A 24,914-nucleotide genomic window follows, 5' to 3' on the forward strand; every position below is an offset into this window, starting at 1 on the left:
GTAGCTAGCAGTAAGAATGTGGCCTGAATGAAGAATGGAGGATGAGATCATTGACTCTCAGCTGGCACAAGGTTAAAAAAAATCCTAAAGTCTTGTTCTGCTCCATATCTTTCCTACATGGTAATTCTTCTTCTTCTTCTTTTTTTAAATTTTTTTTTTTTTTTTTTCAGAGGTTATCAGATTCTGCTGAAACAGAAAATCTTTCTGACTCCTCAGCTGTGATCAGGAAATACAAGGTAAGTCAGGCCTGTCTCACTCGTGGTAGAATCAAACTGACTGCTTTAGAAAAGAGGCAGATGCTGGTTATCACAGTGTGGGAGTCTGGACAGAGAGCACAGCAGGATTTGTAGCTTCAAGGCTTTGGGAGACAGACTGTTTGGAGGAGCCAGAAGAATCAGACTGTCTGGCTGTGTGTTCTGTGGCCAGTAACTTTCCAGCTGAGGTGAATGGGAACTGAAAGTGGCATCAAATGCGCACCCATGACTGGAAAAAGGGGTAAAGGTTTCAAATAAGCAGAAAAGATGCACACAGACAGGGCAATTGGTACCTGTACTGATTTCATTCTGGGGCCATAATGGACTGTGTCACAGCAGAAAGCAGCAGGACCCTGGGAGAACGTGATGCAAACTTTTCCCTCACCTCTAGATGAGCTGTGTTCTGTTTCTCAGGAGAAGCTGCAGGCAGGAACTGCCTTGGTTTAAATGCACAGAAAGCATTAAAGCTCAATTTGCCTGGTTCATCTCAGTTTCCACTCAAGTGCACAACTGTATGCACTGGTGTAAGACAGCTTTTCCAGCAGTGGTGGGAAGGTGTGAAACAAGGTCCCAGTGAGTACTCTGCAGAACTATCTGAGCCCAAAGGAAGAGCCAGCAGCGCCCATAGCCATCAGCAGGATGTGCTGTGGGAATGACAGGGCTCATGGATGACCAGCTAACCCAAGATATGGGAAGATTTAGGGGAGCTGAGGGGAGGCTGGGCCTGAGAGGATTGAGGCAACAAAGAGATGCAGCTTGTTATCTCAGGAATGCCATCGCAGGGAGGCTGTAGCAGTGCTCCTGAGACCCTGTGGAGTGCCTTTGCATGCCCTGCACTGTTCTGTGTGAAGTAATCAGCTCAGGGCAACTCTAGCTTGGACTGTTTGCCCTGTGCTGTTTGGTGTGATCAGTGATGCAGGTCAAGGCATTTTCTGGATGAGCGTAAGGATGTCTGCAGAAAGGTAAAAACAGTTTCATTTAGTCCTCTGGGGTTTTAACCTCTAGAGATAATTTGGAGCCTGCTATGCCTGTGTAAGTAGCAGTGAAGGCCCCTGGCCTCATTTCCAGAGGCAGGACAGCTCTGTCTCAAAGATCGTTGAAGTCCTGTGATGCCTGAGAGCTTCTCCTTCTGGTCCAGGCATCCCGCCTACTGCTCTAAGAAACTTCCCCCAACCTGACTGCTAGTAATGCAACCCCAAGTTGGCCCATGTAGTGTGGCTAGAATTAGTTCCTGGTTTCTCTTCAGGTTTGGGCAGTTTCCCCACGCATTCCATCCATGTACATCACTTCTCCCACAGCACTGCCGGTGTGCTTGCAAGAGCTTCCACAATGATGGATTGGAGTACACCAGCCCCAAGTACCTTAGGGAGACCCTGAAGCCCTGTTGACACTTGGGGCTGGCACACTGGGCAGTGAGAAGGGAACAGAACTGATTTCCACTATGGCTGCTCATGCCTGATATCAGTACTGTGGTGCTAAGATCATTTTGACACCCAGGATCTGGTGGCTCTGGTTGCTGGGCTTTCAGTTCTCATGCCTGTGCTCAAACCTATATCAGCCTACTTTGGCCAAAGAACCAACTATGTGCATGCCATTTCTTTCTCTCCAACAGACATTACCCCCTCTTAAAAGTCGCCCTACACCCAGTCAGCCACCTGGACACCTTGAGAGGGGGCTGCTGTTGGGCAAAGATGCCAGCCAGGTGCGGGTCAAACCAGAGCCTCCCAAGCCCTGGGTCTTACACCTTGATGTGTCAGCCAGGTCCTACACTATTGAGGAATTTCTACGCAAGTTCTCCTTGGATTTTCCCAAATACTTCTTGTCCCGGTAAGAGATAGTGCTTTTTTGGATTGGCATGTTCATCTGAGCCAGGGCTGCCTATGTTCTGATATGCACTGAACTTGGCACTCTGCTCTGCTGCTCTCCAGTACCTCAAAATTAGGTAAGAGCTGTCTTGCTTTCCCCAGCATTAGCTGACATGACCTGTTTCTCTCCCCATCTCAAATGTCAGAGCTCAGTGTTCCTCTTTTATGACAGTGTCCCTGCTCCTGTCACAAATATGAAAGCTCCCACTCCTCCCCTGCTTGCCTGCACTGCTTGCCTGAAGTACTGCTGCAGTGCCAGGAGGCTGCAGATCTTTGATAGTTTGGTTCAGTAGTGCTGCCACTGATGGAAAAAATCCTTCTTTCCCAGCCCTTTCAGCACCCAGCCCTCAGAGAGCGAATCTGTGGATGGAAAAGGGTACAGAAACAGGATGGAAATGGAGCCCAAATGGCTGTCCCTGGCTGCTGCTTCAAAACCAGAGCTGGAGATGGTGGCTGACATACTCACAGGTGTCATCAGGTGCATTTCCCTTCACCCTCACCTGGTTTGAAGCCCCTGTCCTCCAGAAAATGCATGCAGCATGGCCAGCCCTCTGCTAATCCTAGAGGAATCTGTGCACTCTTGTTGCCAGAATGGGGGATCCACCTGCCAAAGGTTGTCTTGGGGACTATGAGCTCAGGGATCCTGGAGTGACAGTCAAGGCAGGAGCTTCCTCCCCAGCCAGGGGCTGAGCCCATCTCTCCAGAGTTCCCAGGAACCAGGGAACTCTACCTGTTGTGACCTTGGAAACAGGCTGTATTGGGGTACATCTATTCAGTTTGTGAGCTGCACAAATGTAAAGAACCAACACTGGGGAAACAGAGGTAGTTTCACTGGCTCAAGCCCTCTTGCTGCCTCTCTTAGGCCCAGAAGCAAGAGGGGACAGACTAAACACTGACATCAGTCAGTGGTTTCCTCTGATTTGTGGTGTCTTGTAATAATCCTCTGGGTCATACAGATAGCTGATTTTCTGTAACTCATCCTTTATTTTCCTCTTCCTAGAAGCCTCTTGGAGAACAGCTACTTCCAGGAGTCAGTGAGAAAACTCCAAGATGAGCCTATTCCATATTTTTTCCAGTTCCAGTCTGCAAAATCAGCAGAGCTCCAGGACAGTAGACAGGGCTCCACGATCTCCTCCAGGGTCTCTGCTTCAACAGATCTTGACCTTGAGAAGGATGGAGAGAGGAAAAAAATGAGTCAGGAAACCTCTTTCAGTGATTTTCTGGAGTCTTACAAGATTTTTCACCAAAAGCAGTTGAGGGAAAAGGAGATCATAAGTAGGTGAGGAAGAGCTCACACATAAAAGTCAAGAGCTGCACAGTCAAGAGAGCCATGGCAGCACACTGCCTGGTCAGAAGTCCATTTCTCCTTCAGCCCTGCAGCATTTCTGCTGGTGTATTCTGTGTTGTCTGGGTGGAAGTCGATGCTAGCCCCACTAGCTACCCTCTCCTGAATGTGGTCTGTGGGGAAAGAAGGTTTACTGTGTCTGGGGTTGAGCCATGGGCAGTGCCAGGATGCTGGTAGTGAATGAGGTCTGCTTTACTTTCCAGAAGTCCAGGCCATATTAGACATTAGGGTGCCATATGTGCTTACCTTACCTTTTATTTTCACTGTAGTATTTCACCACCTCGCTATTGCTGTGGCTGCTCCCTTGTACACTGCTACAGGCATATTCACCAACAGCAGCTACAGCACAGCTTGGAGGGAGAAACCAGTAAAACTATAGTCACCCAGCTCTGTCTAAGGTCAGGGCCTGACACCAGCTGGTGACAGTTCTGGGACAAGGGTCAGCAACCCATTGCTCAAGCCTTTGGTTAATTGGTCTCAGTGTGTAGGACACAGTGTGTGCTCCACTGTTGTGCCTGGTGATTCCTGGCAGGAGTCACAGCAAGCAGCCTGCTTTATCTTCTTTCTGATAGCTGTCCTCTGCTGTACTTCTGTCCTTCTAGGCAGCCAGCTGTTGGGAACCTTGTGGAGCTGGTGCTGAAAAACACACTGCAGAATATCCTGACCGAAGCCAGCCGTGGGGAGGTGGTGCTGACAGCCCGGCCCATGGTCATTGCCTTACCCCCCAACCCTTCCCGAAGGTAGCAGAGTGTGTCTGTGCTCTGGTGGGGGACAGGACCTGTCCTTAATATGTCAGGCTGAAGCACAGCCCATTTTCTAGACCATGTGGGTTAGCTGAATCCCTGCCTATCAATGTCAAGGCTGCCTGTGCAAAAGGGAGAATCCACTCCCAAAGTCTTTGCCCCCTCTTGGCTTGTTCTGAACCTCAGAGCAGAGGTAGTAACAGTACAACCTTTCTGTGGACCCGAGACCCTCATGCAGCTCTGGGGTAGGGCCCTATGGGTGAACAGCTGGCCTGAGGCACTGGAGAGCCTAGCACAAGGATGGTGCTTTGGGAAAAGGGGTCAAGGAGCAGACAGCACAGCCTTTGACAGCAGAAAGGAAGCAAAGCTTTCATAGTCCAAGGTGGTGTGGGATCTCGTTAGGTTGAGGGAATGGCCACTGGTGGGGGAAGTAGATTTGGATCTGAGCGAAAAGCATGAGGGTTTGCCCTAGCTTGGGCAGAAGTGCAGAGAGGTGGGATTGAGGGTTAATGGAAGAGGGTTGTTGGATGTAGATGTCATCTCCAGAGCTGCCATCTCTTCTTCAGAATCACCAATCCGGCACCCCCCTCCTCCAGAGCATAGATGCTGGGTACTCCTTAAGCTCTTCAAGCACATCAGCTTTCTCCATTCTTCATCCCTGTGATGTCCAGAGCAACTTGGACCCTCCCACACCATGACCTTAGCTCAGCATGCTGGCTTTCTCTGAGGAGGTATGTCCTGACTATGTTCTCAGCACTGGTTTGGATCCTCTGACCACTCCACAGCAGAGTCCATGAGATCTCTCCTTTCTGTGGCTGGCCCCATCGTCAGAGAAGAGCTCTATGCTACAGGGAGCACATGGACAACCACTGTGACAATTCCCACTACCCTCAGTCTGTACCAGCTGAGAGAATTGGAATCTGCTTTGAAATGTAGCTGAGGAAGGACTGACAGCTGGGCAATGAGGCGATGACATCAGTAGGATGCAGGTACTGATTCCTCCTCCCCTCCTTGCTCCAGTGGTGGCTGCAGGTTCCCCTTACAGTGACCAGCCCGAGGGGGCAGCTGCAGCACCATCAGCACACACGGGCAACCCAATAAAAGCAACTTGATCTTCAGACACTGACACCGTGTGTAACATACGTAATTTTTGCGTCTGGGTTTGTGAGCCCTGGACAAAGACTCACAAGACTTTTCAAACTGCAAGGCTGTCACCTGGGGAAGGGGATCCTCTGAGCCTTGGCCTGGCCTGGGGAGTCCGTCAGGCTGCGAGAGGTGTCGCAATGAAGGAGCGGGTTTGTCACAGCCGGGAGGTGGCGGTGTGAGTTGTGAGAAATCCCAGTGGCCAGCACAGAACAGGCTGGTGGTGGGTCCCAGCTGCTGCTCCCAGGCAGGAGCTGCAGGATGGCTATGCCGGGCCGTGGGGCTGCGTTTGCATCATGTCCCCTGTTCTGCAGTACTGCTATGGGCTCTGCAACATGGGGCTCATGCAGCCACCCAGCTCTGGTGAGGATGCAGCTTTGGTGTCCCCCTCCAAACCCTCATGCCTTGTTTCCTAGTGCCAGGACCCAGCCAAGACCAGAGCTGCGTCTTCTTCCCTCGCCTCCTAAGAGATGACTGCACAAGGCACGGTGGAGAGCTTTTGCCCTGCTCAGCAGAGGGCAGTTGCCTGCTGTGCCTGGGGTACTGCAGCTCACCCAGCTTCCCCCCCACACTCCTCTCAGTGCAGGAGCCTTGCGTGTGTAGCTGTTACTAAGCCCCAGGGCCAAGCTGTTCCTGTTGTCAGAGATACAGCAGAGGCACTGCCAGATCCTGAACTCAGCCTGAGTGCCTTGGACCTTCACATGGGACCTGGTTCCTTCTCCTGAGAAGTGCAAACCCTCTCCTCCCTTCCCAATTCTGTTGGTACCAGGTCTCTTACGTCACAGCAGACCTTCTGTATTCCTCTGGTCTTTGGCTAGTGCTGAACAGGTAATGCAGAACTATTTCCTTCCTCCACAACTCAAGGCAGCAGCAGGGCCTGGCTGTTCAGTCCACTTGGAGTGATTCTTCTTGGTCCAGGCTCCTTGCTAGGATTTGCTCACTGCAGGTGCTCTGTAGTCCTGCAGTAAAGTTCCCAAATGGATAGCAAAGGCAGGGGCAGAAACCTCTCTATTGCCCTAAAGTAGGTGGAATCCAGCTGCCCAAGGGCAGCCTCGAGCAGTGAAGACAATGTCAGTTTGCCCATCCTCAGATCTGCTGTGTGATCTAAGGCTCTTTAGACTGCATCACTACACCTGTACCATTGCATCCACTACCTGGAAAAGTTAACATGGGAAATGCTCTGTGTTGGTCTGGTGTAGCACCCAAAAGCGAATGGAGGGAGCCAGAGTGCCATCACAATGTGCAGGGCATTTTTGTTTGTCATTAATGCTCCTATTCTCCCCACTCCCTTGTGCTCCCAGCCTGGACCTGGAGAAAACAGAACTCACACTGTACTTGCCTGTTGGAGCACTGTTAGAGGGAAATTCACTGTTTGATAAGCATCACTCTAGTCGGAGAGATCTCGAAGATGATGCCTTAAACAACAAGTGAGTCAGGGAAACAGATTTGAGAGCTACTTACACCTGTGAGAGAAAAGTTTTTCTTCTTTCAGCTCTTTTTGGGGGCTGTGAGATGGTGGTGTGTCACCTCTGTTGTAGCTCTTCTCTGGTGCTTGTCATCCAGAACCACTCTGAGTGCACTAAGCAAAGAGAGTAGCAGCTGTCACACATTTTTCTTCTTTTATCCTCATCCGAAAGTATAAATACACAAGGGGCAGCCTCTTTCCCAGGTTGGGGAAATTCCCAATTCCACTTCTCAGGCTGGGAGCTAGACCCTGACCCTGGTTTTGGAAAACACTTTAATTTGTGACCAAGCCACATCACTGTCCCGTTAGCAAAGAGAGAAAGCAGCACTCCCAGACGGTGCTGGAGGTGAGCTCTGCATAGTATGGATGTACTCACCCAGGGGGTTCTCTCTCACTTGGATCTTTGGGGCAATGGTGAGGTGAAGGGAGGGCAGAGATGTGCAGAGCTGGCAGGAAGGGCTTTTCCCTTAGCAAGAGGGAAACCAGTAGGTACCAGTTTGTTGGTACCCACTGCCAAGGGCAATGGACTTGTGGGACTGTAGTAGGCCCAGACTCACAGCCCAGCTCAGCTCCCAAAAGAGGGGAGAAGTCCTGTTTCTGCTAACCACATCTGGGTCTCAGGCAGGAGGAAGTTTGAGCTTGTACTGTCTCCCAGGGCTGGATTTGGCCTCTGCCCAACACAGCTACATTTCTAGTGCACATCTCTCCAACAGAAATATTGTAGATACAGGTCCTGCTTCTTCCCACTGGTGTTTGGGTAGTGAAACGGGTGATGTTCCCACGGGACTGGGGTTGGTAGCCAGGCCGGGCTCCCGGCAGGTATAGGGCCAGCACACCAATGGCTGAGCATGAGCTCGGCAAGCTAATGGGACTCCCCCTCTCCTTGCGCGAATTATCGGGAGCACTCAGTCATCAGGCAGTTAATGCAACACACAACAGGCGCTTTCTTCTTGGCTGTTACTCCTGGCTTCCAGGGAGGGGTGGAATGGCCTTGGGGCAGGTGGGCAACAGAAGCTATCCTGAATCCCATTAAAACATTTAACACCTGCTGAATCGTGCCATTGTCTGGGAGACAAAAGGAAGGGAACAAAGCTGCTCAGGGCTTCCCTGACAGGGTGTCTGCAAGGCTTTCCTGTCCCATTGCAGCTGGGGAGCCTGAATCTCCTGCAAAGCCCCACTTGGTGGGTCTTTGTGTCCGTGTGGCGAAGGCAGCAGTGTTAGGGAGCAAGGAATTAACGAGTCCCTTGCTGGAATCAGCCCCTTCTCCCTCTGTACAGTGTAGGAGGTAGGAACCTGGAAAAGTTCCTGACCAGCTTGCAGTGGCTGAAGAGCAAAAGCATGAGGGTGATCCTTCCAAATCCCTTGGCAGAGCTGGACAAATCCTTCACTCCTGGTCTCCCATCTCCAAGATATTTTGAGGCTTTGCTGGCTCAGCTGTGTCACTTTGGTGTTTGGGAGTGGGGGCCATGCTCAGGCCAGGCAAGGGCACCATGCTGGCTCCTGATGGACACAAGAGGTGCTCTGATGTGAGCTAGTCGGTCCTTATGGGACAGTGAGACAGCGCAAGCCCTTGGCTGCGGCAAGAGCAGGCTGAGGCTGCCTTTCCAAGGCCAGCTGTACTGAGAGCTTGGTCCTGGCACTGCCTGCCTGACAGGGAAGGGAACAAGCTGGTAGATGCTGCCCCAGAGATGACAGGGCAGGTGGAAGACATTCCCCAGGGTAGCAGTGCAGTGCAGGGCACTCTGCAAGCTTAAGGGACCTGCTTTTCTCCTGTTTTCTGTAAAGCAGCCCTGCAAGGACAGTATTCGCTGCTATTTGGTGAGTGGTGGGGCCCTGCCCATGCGGGAGAGAGACTGGGTGAAAGAGCATTTCTGACACAGCATATAGGCTTGGAGATGTCTGCTGGCACTGCAGCAGCACCTGTGGTATTTGGGGTTTTTTGCTTCTCCAGAAAGAGAGGGGACAGCCAATCAGCCTATGCCAGGAGCTGCAGCTCCGCTGTACTGGTGTGTGCCTGGGCAGGGAGGGGTGGGAGTTCTGTCCAGTGCATTTCCCATACTAGGAAAGGAGAATATGCAAGTCCAAGCATCACAGCCTGTACAGCATCAAAAGGAGGGGGACATCGCATTTCTCCTTTGCACCACGACACAGAGTATTGGTGGTGCTGTGTTTCCTTTGCTGCCAAAATTACTGAAAAAGAGTACCAGGATGAGCAAGGGCAGCAGGCTGGCATCACTCTAGCTCTTCCCAGGGCCAGGCCTGGGGGACCCCAGACTGCAGAGGCAGCAGCAGGCAGGAGGGATGTAGCCTTTCAAAACTGTGACTCTGAGAGGATCAAGTCTCCAAGGAAGAAGAGCTGGGCAGCAGTGGCTGCTAAGGATCTGCCACTATCCACTTACATTAGAGAATCCATTTACTGCAACCTGCAAGTACACTCCAGCTCTGGAAGGAGCATTGCTGATAGTTTCTAAAGCACACCTAGGACCAAGATTCCTGCAGGTGTACACCATGGGGGTTAAAGCAGCGTTACCCCCTTCCCCACCCACAAACACACCCATCTACACAAACAAACAGGCCACTGCACTTGCACAAAGGAGCTTCTCCTGCCACTGCTGCTGCACTTCATGCTCTGTTATCCAAGGAGCTGTGGGTGCCAGAGTAACTGGGAGAGAGCCCAGCTCCTGCTGACTGTAGCTGAGATCAGCAGAGGGCTGTCAGGGCTGAGCAGTGTGGCTGGGTACTGTAGGAGTGTGTCTAAACTTCTCCCAGCTTCCGTGGGCTCTGTACACTGCTCCGGGAGCCAGCATGGGGGTGCCTGCACTGGTTACCCTGCTGGGCAGTGACACAGTTGGGACACAGGAGTGCTGTGACTCTGGGATGCAGTGACCCACGGGGAGGCGTGTGCACATGGAGTGAAACACATCCTGTTCTTGCTGCTGCGTTAGGACAGCTGGCTCCCAGCCTGTGTGGCCATGCTGGGAACGCTCCCAAAGAGAACGCTCCCAAAGTTTTGTTGAGCTCTGCTTAGCTGCGTAGCTCAGAAGTCTGTGGACTCCTCTAAATGAAGTGTGAGCATTGTTGTGGTGTGCCATGGGGATTTTCAGCATGAGTGGGGGGATTGGGGTGAGAACAAGGAAGTCCTTGCTGTCACTGGCACTCAGACTGCTTGGGGCAGGCACTAGATTTGCTTTTCTGCCCTGAGACTTCACAGCTCCCTGACCTCTCAGCAGCTCAAAATGCTGAAGAAAGCCACTGCCATCCTAGAGCTGCCCAGGTAGGGTATCCTCACACCTGCTTCCCCTGGCCCCCCGCTCTCCCCTCATCTCTGCTGCAAAGTGAGCCAGGCAGGTGGGTGGAAAAGTGACAGCTGGTGTTGTTCCAGTGCAGGTTAATGAATGTCTCCTCCTCTCCCCCCCACCTCCTCCTCCCCACCACCCCAGCACCCAGGCTCCTGGCTCCTATCAGCCCATCAGGCTCCCATTAACAAAGGCAGCCCTGGAGAGTTTGCATAGAGACCTGCTCTGCCTCTAATCTAGGTGGGCTAATCGCCTCCCTTGCCCAGCCGGCCTTCCCTGGGTCAATATTTGCTCTGAGCAAACACAGAGCTGTGACAGGTGTGCTGGGGAGAAGGCTCGCCGCTGCCAGCCCAGCCCTCTCGCCTGTCTCTGCTCAGTCACATCTCTCCGGCCCCCCGATCACCGGCCAGCCAGCGCTATTTTTATCAGGACTATAAAAGCCCCATCCAGCCAGCGTCACCCTCATTTTCTGCTTGTGAGCCAGCGGGGGAAGGCGAAGCCACTCACCTGACAGCTGCCAGCGTGTCACCGGAGCCAGGTGAGCTGCTATAGCCCAGCACACCTTGGCCGGGGTCCTGCCTGCCTGACTGGGAGCAGTGTACTGGGCATGGAGAACATCCTGGGGGCTTCTCTGGGACAAGTACTGGGAGTCTGGTCGCACCTCTGAACTCCTGGGAAGGAAGGGGATGGGCTCAGGGGACACCGTCCAGCCTGTCCCCTTTCCTTAACTCTTCTTTCTCACCTATATTTTCCAACCTTTCTGTTTCCCTCCCTCCTCCATTTACTCTCTTCCTTTCTTCCTTCCTTCCTTTCATCCTCGTTCTCCACCCTGCCATGCCAGTTTAACCCGCCCCTGCTCTGTTTGGCTTTCCCAGGCAGCAGGTATCAAGCTTCCACTTTCCGGACTTTACCCCCAGAGGAGCTGGTTTGGAGCAGCAAGGACACCATCTCCCAGCCTGGAAGGACCCAGCTCGGGAGGAAGGGTGCAGAAGGAGCTGCTGACAGCCCACGGCAGAGCACCCCTCCAGCCCACACTATCCAAAGTCGGAGCATCTCTGCACTTGCCTGGCGTCGAGCCCCACGTGCAATACCTGACCTGAACGTTTTGTTCGTTCGGCTCGCGTTAGGCAGGTCCAGCCCATCTGCAAGCGCATGGCTGGCGCTCACACCCGGCACCACCACGGAGGGAGCACACGCCTGCTTGCAACTCCCGCGTGCCAGGACGAACCTCTGGTCTGTGTGCGGAGCAAAGCGCTCGAGGGACACGCACAACATGCAATCTCACCCAAACACACGCAGCAGGGACCAGCCAGTGCACACAGATGAAGCAATCCACACACAGCATGCGTGAGCACCATGGGACCTGCACATGGCACTGTGGGACATGGGACCCACGTGGCAGTGGTACACATGGCATTTCTGGCACTCAGCTTTGCAGGTTATGATGTGCAGGACCCATGTCCCTGTGCCCATGGCATGGCAGGCACATGTAACACACTAGGCACACGCGTCCTGCCTGTGTGGCTGATTGCTGCTTGTAGCAGCCTGCTGGGGAAGGGCAGCCTGGCCCTGGCAGCACTGCAGAGCCGTGGCAGGCACAGAGAGCCCTGGCACGGTGCTGGCCCAGGGTGGAGTTTGGCAGGGCTCTGCCAAGCACCCAGGTAGGTCTCAATGGTCTGCTGGCACTAAGGGAGCTTTAACTGCTGACAGCGCAGGCAGCAGGGAGGGAGGGCAGGAGCAGGCAGCAGGGAGCAGGGCAGAGGATGAGGGGTGCCACATCTCGCACACCTCTGCCTTGATTCACTCCCAGGACCTGCACTTCCCAGCCTTTCCAGAGACTGTCTGACTGTCCAGGGCAGGTGTTTCCTGTTGTGCACCCTAAGCCTGCCAGAAAGGTGCCAGCTCCTGCTGGTGGCAATCCCTCTGCCTATGCTTGCTGTGGAAGGGTGTGGGGGGTGGTGCTGGCAAGCCGGTGGGTCTCTTCCAGGACAGCCCTGCTCACTGCCTGCCCTGCTCTCAAAGCACAAGGGCTTGACCTGGACACCTGTCCCATTCCATGTCCTGTCCCATCCCTCTCCCCCAGCAGCCAGAGCAGACATTCAGAGCCTGGGGCTGCTCCTAGCACCATGGAGGCTGCAGGGAGTCACAGAGAGCCAGGAGATGGGACAGCACTGAACCTGCTTTCCTCCCACCTCAGGATATTGTTTGGGAGTGGAAAGATCCCTCACCTCCGGACTGTCTATGCCTGCCTCTGCCTATGGTTTCTCTGTCAGCCCTGAGCTGCTTCTGCCCTGCCCTCTGGCACAGGCACTTCTGTAGCACAGGATCCAGTCCTAGTCCCACCATGCTCAGGGATGCTCTGAGTTCACAGGTAGAGCCTGAGTCCATCTGCAGCCTCTCTGCAAACACCAAGAAGGCTCAGCCCATCCACCCAGTGTGGATGGAGGAGAGGTTGGAGGTGAAGGAGATCAGAAGTGTGCTAAGAGACAGGAAAATTCCTGCTGCTTTCCCTCACCCCCATGCAGCTATGCACAGGACAAAGCTCAGCAGCCCCAATCCTGGAGCAGGAGAGTCCTGTTCCCTCCTTGGGGTGCCCCTGTAAGGGGCAGAGATGAGGCACCTCCTAGGCTTCCTGTTTGGGCCGATGTTTTGGGAAGTTTCCAACAGGTGGTGTAGGAAGGGACCAAAGTCAAAGAACATCTCCAGGGTTGCTGTGCTCCCTGCATCCCTCCAGAGCTAAGTGTGCATCCTAGCCTGGGAACAGCCCCCAGATAGTGTGGTGATTGGCCATCATTGTGGTCATGGGCCCCTTGGGGCTGTGTGTCCAGGCTCTGTGTCTCCTGCTACCAACCCTGGCAAAGTTGAAAAGCTGAGAAAGCACAACACATCCCCCGATATGCACAACCCTCTGCAGCTGCCCCGCTCAGGCTGGGATCAAATAGAACACGATTAATAACTCTGAGCAAAGCCAGACCCTGCTGTCCATGTGCTCCAGTCGCTGCACGTGTGTCCCTGTGGGGGCAGAGCCTGGTGGAGATGGTATCTTGGCAGAGCAAGGCTGTGGAGATGCTGCCGTGCCGCCTCCGCTTTCGCTTAGCTGCCCCAGCACCTCTGGGCTGTCTTATGCCCTGGTTTAATTGCCCCCTGCCATCTTCCCATCCTGGTCTCCCTGGTCCAGCTCTGCCAGCCCAGTGGCACTGGAACGCTGTGACACTGTTTAAAGATGGGATGGCCCCGGGAAGCCACAGTGCCCTGAGGGCTGTGTTAGCCAGGAAATGACTCTCTGGAAAGGCTAGCACCCAAGGGTGAGCGTCTCCTCATGCTAGGAAGAGCCAGAGGTGTTAAACACCCACTTCTACATGTCAGAGCCAGTGCTGGTACCAAGGGCTGTGCCAGGCTGGCACGGGATGAGGAACAGAGGGGTATTGCTGTCTGTGCTGGGTGGTGCTGTTCCCCAAACCACAGGCTCTTCATAGCCAGTGGCACAGCTTTGGGGACCTTGGGACCTGGGCTGGGGATTTCCGGGCCACAGTTCCGCACCAGGAGGATTTGCATGGAGAGGGCAGGGTGCAGGAGGAGCACTGGGAAGACGCAAGTGCCCAGGTTTGCATTTGCACATAGGCGTAGTTGCACACAGGCGTAGTTGCACACAGGTGTGTATGTGCATGCATGCCTGTGTGTTTGCATAGGTGTTTTGATGTGTGTGCCCTCCCTGGCAGGCAGGGCAGAGCTGGTGCATCCCTGTCCTGTGTGCACGTGTGCGTGTTCTGCTGCTGAGCTGAATGGGTGGTGCTGGCCGTGCCCCTGCTGCGCTCGCTGCTCTGTTTCCTGGTGTGCGTGCATCGGGTGAAGGTGTGGGTGTGAGCAGAGGTGTGCACTGTTGCTGGCAGCCTGTGGGGTGCTCATGTCCTACCCAGCCCGGATGGGGTGTGCCATCCTGGGGCAGGCACTGCTTCACTTCAGGATGTGGCAGAGGCAGCTGGTCATCCTCAGCACCCCAGTGCCCTGGAGGGGACCAGCCCACAGGGCTGTGTGGGCATCCCAAGGGCTGAGAACCAGGGTAGTGTGAGCACCCCTAGACCTCGACTGACTCCACTCAGCCTGTTTGGCACATCTCTGCTGTGCCTGGAGGAGGTGCCCAGGCAGAGCAGAAGATCCCTGCCCCTGAAAGTCAGTCTGTCCCAGCACCACTGTGGGTACCCAGAGAGTTTGTACAAGGACACAGGCTGCTTGTGTCCCTGGGGATAGGCTAATGTTGGAGATCAGGGCGCTGCTCCAACCTGCTCCTGGCCATGGCCAGACTTGGGACAGGGAGCAAAGGGATTGTCCTTGCTCTGTGCTGTGGTCCTACACTCCCCTTGCCAAGCTGTAGCTTCAGATGCTGTCACCAGGCAATGGGGTCATCCCACACATCACCCCCAGCTGAAGACAACAAGGAGAGGCAGTCTTCAGTCTTCCTGGGCTCTGGGATGAGTTTATCACCCTTTGTCAGACAGGGTAGAGGGGAGAGGTGGGTCCCAGGTATGGATCTGTGTTCTGCTGTGGTGAAACTACAGGCAGTTCTGCACATTCCAATCCACTCCTGGCCATGGGGAATATCAGGGACAGCATAGGTACAGCCTGGCATCCTCTCCCCTGCACCTACAGACCACTGGGGTGAGGGGACATGTTTTACAGTTGCCCCCAAAAAAAGGGCTTTGCACCCCCATGAGTGAAAGGAATAAGGGAGAGTCCTGCTGATGAACTCAAGAGGCTGGGGGGAAAACTCAGAACTTATACTAGTCCTGCATTTTGGAGCATATCAGCTCCATCCTCCCATGGGGCCTCCAGGGAAGGGGTGAGCAATGGGGCTCCTCTCTTCCCAGCCGGTGGCTCTGGGAAGTGCGTGGGCAGCCTGCCCAGGGGATGGACACTGAGCAGGTTGCCGGGGCTGCTGCTTCTGACCCAGCTGTCGCCGGCTTCGGGAGCCCTGAGGCAGGATGTTCTGTTCCTGCAGCAGTGCCTGGCTCAGCCCCCGCCTGTGCTGATCCTCAGAGCTGCTGTAGGAGGGGACCCGCCACTGACAGCCTTTTCATCTCCCTCCTGCATGAGCATCACCCAGGCTTGGGGTGCCTGCCACTACAGATGTGGCCAACAGGGGAGTGGAGGAGCACTGGGGTGCAGTGGGACCGTGGCCAGGTGCCAGCTGAGCTGGTATCTCCTGGCTCTGAGGCTGCCAGGGACTGCCAGCCTTAATCTTGCAGTCTGTACCTCCGTGACAACACCTTAGGTGCTGTAGGTAAAGCTGGGATCTGGGAAATTGTGCTCACCCCGTGGTACCCCTCCAAATATGATACAATGTACTGAAGGAGATGCATCAGCAGCTGCATCCAGGCCACACTGGGTGTGGGGTGGGACGCGCTCCCCTGTCCCCATCACTGCTCCCCTGGAACTGGTCTGCACTGGGCACTCTGTGAGGACCAGCAGGTTTCCCCAGGACACTGAAGCTATGGGTGGTGGCACCTGGAGGTTCCAGGCTAAGGCCACCTGTGGTAACAAGCAGGAGGTCACAGTGGCTGGCATCAGTGGGCTCCCTTTCAGGTCAGGATCTGGACCATAGGACCGTAGGACCAGATACTGGCTCCTTTGCCCCAGTGGCTGGCATCCCCATCTGAGTAGGGTGTGACAGAGGGGACACCTTAGGCTGAATAGGACATGCCACCCTGGATTCCCTTTTGGAGCAGCCTGGCTTGGTTTTGTGCGTCTGTCAGTTCCCTGCCAGGGCTGGGCCAACCCGGAAAGGCAGCAGTTGTCACCTGCTCACACCCAGGCTGTAATCCACAGGCAGGAGGTAAGCAGCTGGCAGAGCCTCCCTGACCTTCAGGTGGGATTAGTCCCCATGGGAACAGTGGGGAGCAGGCAGGTGAGGCCACAGCTCCCCTGACATTTCGTGGGGACTCTGCAAGGCTGGCAGAGTTGGGGACTGAGCACACTGCCATGCCGGGGGCAGCCAGAGTCAGATTGTGAATGGGTGGCACAGGGTGAGCCAGTGTCCCTGGGAGTATCCTTGTCCTGGTGGGTTGTTGCAGGTGCAGCTCCAGAGCTGTGGGTGCCACAGGGCACAGTGGGCACCCGTAGTCCCACAAGGAGGGGGTGAGCAGCATACCTGGGGTGGCCAGGGTGCCAGTGGGGCTAGCAGGTGGGCAGGTCTGGAGAGCAGGTTCCAGTGGGGGTACTGGCTGAGGGCCATGGGTGCTTGTGGAGAGCTGAGACTGGGGTGAGGGCTGCTGCGTGGAGCACCATCTCAGCCAGCTGCTTGCAAGACCAGCTGTGAGTGAGAACGTGTGGGTACCCCTTGCATTGTGTCCCACTTGCTGTGCCCTCACTGCATCCCTGCCCTTCCCTAGCTGTTGGTGGCAGTACCCCGAGACCAGTCAACATCTTGGTCCCCAGTGGGTTCCTCTCCCACTCAGCCCCTGGACCCATCCTGCCCTGGGGGCAGCAGGAGCTGCAGCTGGTGTGTGCCAAGCCCAGCCTGGGGGAAACCCGAGTGCCTGGAACCTCTCCCAGCATGGAACAGCTGGCAGCCCACGGTGTGCGTGTGCACCTGCGTGGGAGCTAATCCCAGCAACATCTGCCAGGCTCTTTGCGATCCACAAGCTTCCGGCTGCAGGGATGGGATGGCTGGGTGCACAGGGCACGTGCGTGTGGGGCGGCTGGCGTGTGCCAGGGCTCCCTGGGCAAGGCAGTGCCTGTGTGGTGTGGCTTCTGTGGCAGCTGTGTGCCTGTACATATATGTCGTGTGTGGCCAGCAAAGCTTCTAGAGGGGACAAGTGGCACTGGGGATACCAGCAACCCTCTTGGCTCTGGGATCCAGGGATCCAGCAGGTGAAGTAGGGGTTTTGGATGGGATTAACCAATCCTGGTGTTGCCATGTTCGGAGCAGCCCCGAAGCACAGATGACTGGGGAGAGAAGGAGGGTGTTTGCATCCTTGTCAAGGAGGATGATTTCCCAGGGAAATGAGGCTGGGGGAGAAAGGGGAGGAAAAAGGGAGCAGTGGGGCTGTGTGGGGGCAATGACACACCACCCCTGATCTAATCAGCCAGACCCTGCAAATAAAAGCCACCTGTTTTGGCCCTGGCAGCAGGAAGCCATCCCTAGAACAAACAGAGCACCAGGCAACTGGGAGAAAGACAAACAGGGGCCGGCACCAGCTCCATCTGCTCCTGTTCGGCCCAGCCCCCAGACCTCCAGCCCCCTGGAGTGGCAGTCCAGCCCCCAGCAGGGCTGGGGAGAAGGAGAGAGCAGCTAGAGGTCCTTGCAGGGTGTGAGCGGGGCTCAGCCCGTGGTGTCAGCTAGATGGCCTGCACACAGCTGTGCTGCCCTGGTCAGCCAGCTCAGATATTCATAATGTCAGTGGCTACAACTGGGTATTGCCACAGACATGGCATCAGCATCAGGGCTCCTGGGCAGCACCTGCCTCACCTCTCCCTGCTCAGCTGCCCCACTGTCCTGAGACCAGTGCCTGCACAAGGCACCGGGTACAACCCCATGGTTGGCATGGTCTGGGCTTGGCATGGAGCACTTGGGTGACCTTGTGCTCCCACCGTGCCCCCGGGCTGCCGGCTGCCGCGCTGTGCCCAGTGGCACTGAGAAACATGATCTGTTTTGCTAGTGCAGGGAACAAGCTGAGCTGGGAGCAATGAGGGGCCCTTATTAAATTAGCCTATGCAGGAGGCCCTGGGTGAGTGCTAACCAGCTCCCACAGCAAGTATTAGCAGCTGCCCTTGAGCAGAGTCACTGCCTGCCCCCGCACCAGCCTCGCTCTGCCCTGTTCGCAGCTGGGCAGGTGTGGCTGGGGGCTGGCAGGTGACCTAGCCATGGGAATGCTGGCTGGTGACAGAGACTGCCCAGAGATGGCCCAGGGAGGACAGGCTGCATCAGCATTCTGGGATGCAGTAGGACTCCTCGTGAGTGACCCCACTGATCCACTGTGCCCTGATGTGGCTGTGGCTCCCATGTGGCTGCCCCGAATGCACCGAGCAAGAGGTGAGGCACATCCCAGTGAGTACGATGTGCTGAGAATCAAGGGAGGGGCACAGTCTGTATCTGAGTTTCTCCCCTGCACCATTCGCCTTCCAGTGCTTTTGTCCAATGTGTTGTATGGGGATGACTGAACTGTTTGCATGCTCCTCATGGCACACCACCAGTGCCCCACAGATCCTGTAGCACACCATAGAGTGCCCCACACATTTGCATGCTCCTCATGGCACACCACCAGTGCCCCACAGATCCTGTAGCACACCGTACAGTGCCCCACACACCCTGCATACACATCCCATAACAGCTTGCAACCTCCTACATATTCTGTAGTGCCTCATGCACTGGGACTCTGTAATACACCCCACAGTGCCCTGCACCTCAGAGTCCCCAGCTGCCCTCATGCCTCAAGCACCCCAAACTAACCAGTGCCCCACACCTCTGTTCACACAGCCCAGGCAAGGGGTGGCAGCCCCGTGGGGGGACCCTGCGGTGCACTGGCTCTGCATCTTGTCTCACCTTCACCAAGGTGATGGCTTCCCTAAATGCTGCCCAGGCCTGTCTCCCAGCGTTTTGAGAGATGTCCCCAGGCCACCAGGCTGCGCCAAGGTGCTCTTCCTTCTCCAGGGAGCATCCCTATCCTTCCTTCCACCTTCTGCTTCCCCAGACACCTCCAAGAGGGTCTTCCCCCTCCCTGCTAGGAGCACTCCAGGCAACGCAAGCTGAAGGTCGCCTCCCCAGCGCCTGTCCCCGGACAAGGGCCACTAATGTCCCTGAGCTGGAGCCTGCTCCAACCGCTGCCAGGCTGCACCCTCTGGTGGGACCCGCAGGCATCGGCGCGGACTCGCACCGAGCCTCGGAGCCGTCGAGCAGCGGGGAGGACACGAAGAGGACCCTCGAATCCTGCCCCCAGCCCGTCCTTGCTGTCACCCCTCTGTCCCCGATTCTTGCTGATGCCAGGCTAACACCACTCCCAGCTGCCCACACTGCATTCTCCATAACCAACCATGTCGGGGCCACTTGTGATGTTGACCCCATGCCCAGGACCCCCAGAAGGGCTGGAGTTTTCCTGGGAAGGTTTGAGGTGCTATGGCCCTGCCCTTGCCCAGCAGCCAGCGTGGCACCTGCCCAGCTGAAGGTGGGGAGTGCCCGGCCTCACCACAGACTACACAGGGATGCTGCAAGAAACACTGCTGCCTAGACACCTAGGATTTCACAGCTCGACAGGGCACTCTTCCTCCTTTCCAGCCTGTGTTGGCCTCATCCATCCCAGCTCCTGGTCGGAGACAGTGGGGATATCTGCATGGCATGGTGCAGTTCCAGGCAGGGCTGGTCCTGCTGTCCAGGTGAAGGACACTGCTCTGTCCCAAAGCTGGTCCCCTCCCGCTGTGCATGGTGTCCCTTGCCCGAATGGGAAGTGAGTGGGAGCACAGGGAGCTCTTTGTCAAGCCATGGGACATGCCCAGGGCATTACAAGCATGTAACTGGTGACCATTAGCACCCAGTCTGCAGCCAACACAGGAACCCCTGCAGGGCCTGTCTGGAGAAGGGACCCATGGTGGCTGAGTCCCACATGGAGGGGCAGAAGCAGCCCCAGATAAGCCCTGTGTTCCAGCATGAGGACATCAGTACCCCTCAGCTCCCAGATGGTAAATCCCCACTTCACCCTGGCACCTCCTTCCCACCAGCCTCAACCCTGGCAAAGGCTGCGGGTGCCCTGGGAAAGGCTGGGTCCCTAATCCCTGGGCCAAGCGGGGACATTGTCCGTGGGCAGAAAGGAAAGCGGCGCGTCAGGCCCTTTGCCCATTGTGCCCTGAGCCGCTGCGCAAACACAGCCCAGCACTTTCATTGTCAGCCTCGCTGGGCGCGGGGGGGCCGCTCTCGCCACACTGCCTAAGTGGAATGGACAGCCGGAGTCTGGGGTGGGCGAGCAGCCCGTCCCCCCCGCATCCCCTGCCTGCTGACACAGCGCCCTGACCGCCTGCACCATCGGCACTTCAGCGCCCGCCTATAAAGGGCGAGGGGAAAAGCCGGCGCCGGCACCGCCACCTTCGCCTCTGTGCCCTGCCCTGCCGACCAAGTAAGTACCAGGCTGTGAGCCCCCAAGACCCCACTGCACAGGCGCTGCCACGCTCCCTTCACCCCACACCAAGCCCCCACCCGACGCTCACCCTGGGGAAGGGCAAGTGGTGGGTGCTGTGTGGCACAGCGGGGGTGCCCTGCGTGGGCAGGAGGGACCTGGCAGGAGGGATGGAAGAGCCAGGCTGCTCTACCCCAGGGCTACACTTGCACCCGTGTCTATGTTGGGGTCACCGCCGCCTCCCAGCAGTGGGTACAGTGCTGCTGCACCCAGACAACTCCTGAAGCCATCGCAGGGAGCTTGGGAGAAGAAAAACTGAGGCAGTTCTGGGTACATCACATGGAGAGATGGGGCATTGCAAATTCCCCCTGCAACTTGGGGTTCACTGGACAGAGATCCCCCAGCACCGAAGGAAAGGGAATGGGAAATGCCCCCATGCTAGCCTGGGAGGGCAAAGGGCCAGTGGCATGGGATGTGTGAGGGCAGCACCACTGGCGTCCCAGGCTCAGCGGCAGGCAGCGGGGTGGCTGGGGGATGACGGTGGGCACCTGCCCTCGGGTGATACGTGGGGCTCTGCCAGCAGCCGAGTGACCCGTATGACCAGCAGTGAAGCCATGGACACCCTGGGGCAGTACAAGATCACGGTGTGGGAGGAGGAGAACTTCCAGGGCAAGCGCTGCGAATTCCTCATGGAGTGCCCCAGCATCATGGAGCGCGGCTTCCGCAAGATCCGCTCCATCAAGGTGGAGTCTGGCCCGTAAGTGCCCCGCCAGCCCCGCGGCCCCTTGGCACACCCCACTCCAGCAAACCCACTGCTCCCAGGGGACCGTTGGGAGCTGCTAGGGAGCCAGAACACCCAAGTCCTTCCTCAGCTACAACACAGCCTCATCATGCGATCTTCCTGCTTGCGCTCCTTGTGTGGTGCCTCAGTTTCCCCATCTGCTGTTCAGGGAGACCCTGCCGAGCCAAGGTGCAGGTTGGAGGCAATGGTGTGGCTCTGGGGAGAGGGGCCCCATTTTCAAAAGGGACATTTGCTGCTAGCAAGGACCCCAACATCTGTGACAGACCCATAACCTGCCAGGATGTCTCTGTCCCCTGCCCAGAAAGGAGAAGCCGACCCCTGGCTAATCCTGGGGACTGTGTCACACATCCCTGAGGGTTTTCCTCCTCTCCCCTCCAGCTGGGTAGGCTTCGAGTACCCTGAGTACCAGGGACAGCAGTTTATCCTGGAGAAGGGTGACTATCCCCGGTGGGAGGCCTGGAGCGGGAACAGTGGCTACCGGACCGAGCACCTCCTCTCCTTCCGGCCTGTCAAATGCGCAGTGAGTTACTGGGACACCACAGAGGGGGGGCTCAGGGCAGGAAGAGCCTCCTCCAGGCAGCCCAGCAGGGAGGTGGAGAGGGACAGACTGGAGGATGACTTACATGGGGCATGGGATGGAGGGGTGAGGTATACACAGAGGTACCTGTGAAGGGGAGGAGTAGCTGCACCCACCAGCTCCCACCTCCCTGCAAAGATGCTGGGATGCTCTTTAGGTCTAAAATTTAGCCTGAACCACAATTCTAGCTTCTTCTGCTTTGTGCTTTGGAGAGCCACCTCCCAGACTGGGGTCCCAAGGCCTTGTCTCCCAGCCCCAATAACCGGGGATGGGGTGAACAGAGAGGAGCTGGCAGGACCGCAGGGATGCTCAGGGTACAGGCTCTGTCCCCCTCCCCTCCAGGGTACCTGAGCCGTGCCCGGGCAGACGCAGCTCTATCGCTCCATCTGCAGAGACACTGGTGCTCGCAGCAGCGGCACGTCTGCGCCTCCGAGCGGGGGGTCCCCCCCCAACTTTTAATAATCACCAGGCAGATATGTTCAGGCTTTAATAAAGGGGATGCGATAAGATCACTCCTTACTGGCAGGACTGCTCCTCGGTGCAGATAGATGCATGTGGGGGCTGGGCACGGGGGACAGTGCTGCATCACTCAGTGTCCCAGCCATTAACCCCTCCATGTCCAGCACCCAGAAAGGCCCCACAGAGCTGAGGGGATCTCTCTCAGCATCCTGCCTTGCCCTGAACCCTCCTGCAACCTTGGGGAGCATGACGATGCTGAGGGCAGCAGTCTGTGTGGGTCTGGAGGTTGTAGCCACTGTAACTCTCACTGACAGCTGTGCATTGGGAATGCAGGGACCTGGGAGCAGCATCCTCTGGGCAGTCCAGAGGTGTCCCAGTGAAGGGGTGCCAGGCTGTAGGACATCCCCATGCATTGCACCAAAGGCGGTTAGGATGCCAGGCCTCTCAGTGCCTTGTTTTGTGTCACACTGATGCCGCATCCCCTATTCCTGGGCAAGCCAACCCATTCCTGCTGACCTCCAGCTCTCTCCCTCCGCAGAACCACAATGACAGCAAAGCCATCCTCTACGAGGCTGAGAACTTCCAGGGTCACAAGTTTGAGCTGAGTGACGACTATCCCTCGCTGCAGGCCATGGGCTGGGGCAACAAGGAGGTGGCATCCATCAAAGTGAACGCCGGAGCGTGAGTGCAGCCAGTGGGGCAGGGACTGGGGGTGCAGAGGTTCAGCAAGCACCTCCCTCCTGTATAACCCCAGGATGCGGAAGGGGGACCCCCTCAAGAAAGGGATGCCTTCCTGCTACCTTTTCCTTGAAAATCCAAGCCATTGGGTATTTTTTGTCCCTCTCCTCCCAGGGCAAGCAGAGGGGTGGGATGGGATGGGATGGGATGGGATGGGATGGGATAGGATGGGATGGGATGGGATGGGATGGGATGGGATGGGAGGATTTGGCTTGGGGCTCTGAGCCAAGGGTCTGCCTGCAGGTGGGTGGCATACCAGTACCCGGGATACAGGGGCTACCAGTACGTGCTGGAGCGGGACAGACAGAACGGCGAGTTCAAGAAGTACAATGAATACAGCAGCCAGGCCCACACCAACCAGATCCAATCCATCCGCCGCGTCCAGCACTGAACAGGGGCAGGGCTGTGTGCCCTGCAGCCTCCAGGCTGCTGTGCAATAGACCTCTATCCGGTAGCAAATAAAGGCATTTGTCAAAAAAAGAGTGCTCCTGCCTCTGCTCTGCTCCTCAGGGGGCTGCCATGCTGGGAGGACCTTCTGTGGGGTGGAAGGTGAGGTTTCTCCTTCCCCAGGCAGTTTTGGGCCCATGGCCAGCTCCACCCTGGGCTGAGCTCCCTGCACCCCACCTCTGTCCATGCACAAAGAACAGAGGAGCTGCAGAACAGTTCCACTGCTGTGATGGTCTGGCTGGGAAAATGGGAACTTACTGGACAAAGAAAGGGCTGGAGGTGGGAGGGGGCATCCAAGAGGGTTGTGCCCTGGGTTCTCCTCCCAGGATCAGTGCTGGGGAAATTGATTGCTACAAAGTCTGTGAGCTCAAGGTCTTCTTCCTCTGCACCCCTCTGGAAGAGAGAAGGGGGTCCCTGCCTGCTGTGGGCCTGGGAAGGAGGAAGAACATAGGGGTCATGTGGGGCAGGATGGGACACTGACACAAATGGGGCAGCCACAGTTGTGTCAGGTTTGGGGACACTGGCACAGAGGGGCTGGGGGTGGGGAGGTGGGTTGTGCAGGGGTCAGGGGAAAAAGGTCTCAGGGCAGTGTTCCACAGGTGGAAGGGGGCTTGGCTTGGTGCTCTCAGGTGTGTGTGCCCTCCCCCAGCCTTGCCACGCCAGCATATCCGTGCCAGTATCCGGCTCCGGGACACCGGGAGCCCCACCCAGCCTCCTCCTCCTCCGGCACCCTTTCCCAGCCTCCTCCTCCATCTGGCTCCAGCACCCTAAACCCTCCTGGGGTGCAAGCTACCCATCCCGAGGTGCTCCCTGTACCCAGGACATCCCTTCCTCTTCCTCCTCCTCTTCTATCCTGCTCTGGCACTCCAAAGCCCTCCTGGGGCACAGGCCTTTGGCCCTGAGGTGTTCCCCACACCCAGTACATGGATGCATGGTGGAACAATTCTGAGTGTCCCAGATGCCTGAGTTCCCAAATGCCCACCCTTGCTAAAAGCATGCCTGGCCCTGAGGCAGGGAGTGTCCCAGAAGGGTGCTGTGAGACTGGGTTGGGGGTCAGTCTGGGCACACCCCTCACCCAACAGCGTGCAGAGACCCCAGCCCTGGTGTGTGTGTCAGCATGTGCATGAGTGTGAGTGTGTGTGTGTGTGTGAGCTGCACACGACCGTGCACACAAGTGATCCCTGCATGGCTCCTCTCTCCTCCAGCCCCAGTGCTGCCGTGCAGAAGACCCAGCACCTGTGTATCCCCATCCCACACGGCATCCCGGCTGCAGGGTGCCCCCCAGCCCTCCCCTGTCCCCTCCGTGTCCCCATTGGCCCCACCCCACCACGGCCCCACGGCCTCTCCCCCTGCACAAACACATTCCGGCACACCTGGCCAGGTGCAGCCAGCCCAGGGCCACGTCAGCTCGGCTCCGCTCCACAACGCCGGCTCCAGGTGAAGCTTCCCCGGGAACCTGCACATAGGGCTGCGATGGGGGAGGTAGGGGTGGGCTGTGGGGGTCATTGCAAAGTCTGGGGTCCTTATTGCTTCACCTGGGCTGGGGGGAGAGCACTGGAGGGTGGGGGGGGGTGGGGGGCAGACTGCCTCTTGCAGCCAGAGAGACCTGCAGCTGCTTCCAGCTGGGTGTTCCACGTGTCCGGGCTCTGTCCCCAGCAGCCCCACAGACCTGAAACCTCA

At 56.8% G+C, this 24,914-nt stretch overlaps 2 protein-coding genes across 4 annotated transcripts in view; both read left to right on the plus strand.

Annotated features, from left to right (window-relative positions):
• Positions 1–5,086, plus strand: part of CFAP65 (cilia and flagella associated protein 65) — a 31,719-nt gene extending 26,633 nt beyond the window's left edge. Inside the window, exons 28-33 of one of the 3 annotated variants that reach the window (XM_069020901.1) lie at positions 171–236; positions 1,867–2,081; positions 2,448–2,597; positions 3,120–3,398; positions 4,067–4,204; positions 4,774–5,086. In XM_069020901.1, coding sequence (XP_068877002.1) covers positions 171–236; positions 1,867–2,081; positions 2,448–2,597; positions 3,120–3,398; positions 4,067–4,204; positions 4,774–4,810 — 885 coding nt within the window. In that variant the 3' untranslated portion in view covers positions 4,811–5,086. Of the gene's footprint in view, positions 1–170; positions 237–1,866; positions 2,082–2,447; positions 2,598–3,119; positions 3,399–4,066; positions 4,205–4,773 lie in introns of those variants that run through there. The other 2 variants (XM_069020902.1, XM_069020903.1) reach the window with 2 other exon arrangements.
• Positions 5,087–20,807: 15,721 nt separating this feature from the next.
• Positions 20,808–23,178, plus strand: CRYBA2 (crystallin beta A2). Its single transcript, XM_069021567.1, has 4 exons — positions 20,808–20,968; positions 21,392–21,533; positions 22,588–22,730; positions 23,031–23,178. Exons 1-4 carry the CDS (start codon positions 20,808–20,810, stop codon positions 23,176–23,178), a joined length of 594 nt encoding a protein of 197 aa, XP_068877668.1.
• Positions 23,179–24,914: the final 1,736 nt, after the last annotated feature.

Source organism: Aphelocoma coerulescens, chromosome 7 (genome assembly GCF_041296385.1).
Source record: "Aphelocoma coerulescens isolate FSJ_1873_10779 chromosome 7, UR_Acoe_1.0, whole genome shotgun sequence".
NCBI classification, from domain to species: Eukaryota; Metazoa; Chordata; class Aves; order Passeriformes; family Corvidae; genus Aphelocoma; species Aphelocoma coerulescens.

What these genes read in the sequence shown, in the direction of transcription:
- CRYBA2 (XM_069021567.1), top strand. Translation starts at nt 20,808, where the DNA reads ATGACCAGCAGTGAAGCCATGGACACCCTGGGGCAGTACAAGATCACG. An exon ending in ATCAAGGTGGAGTCTGGCCC is followed by an intron (nt 20,969 to 21,391) that starts GTAAGTGCCCCG and finishes TCTCCCCTCCAG; the next exon opens with CTGGGTAGGCTTCGAGTACC. An exon ending in TCCGGCCTGTCAAATGCGCA is followed by an intron (nt 21,534 to 22,587) that starts GTGAGTTACTGG and finishes CTCCCTCCGCAG; the next exon opens with AACCACAATGACAGCAAAGC.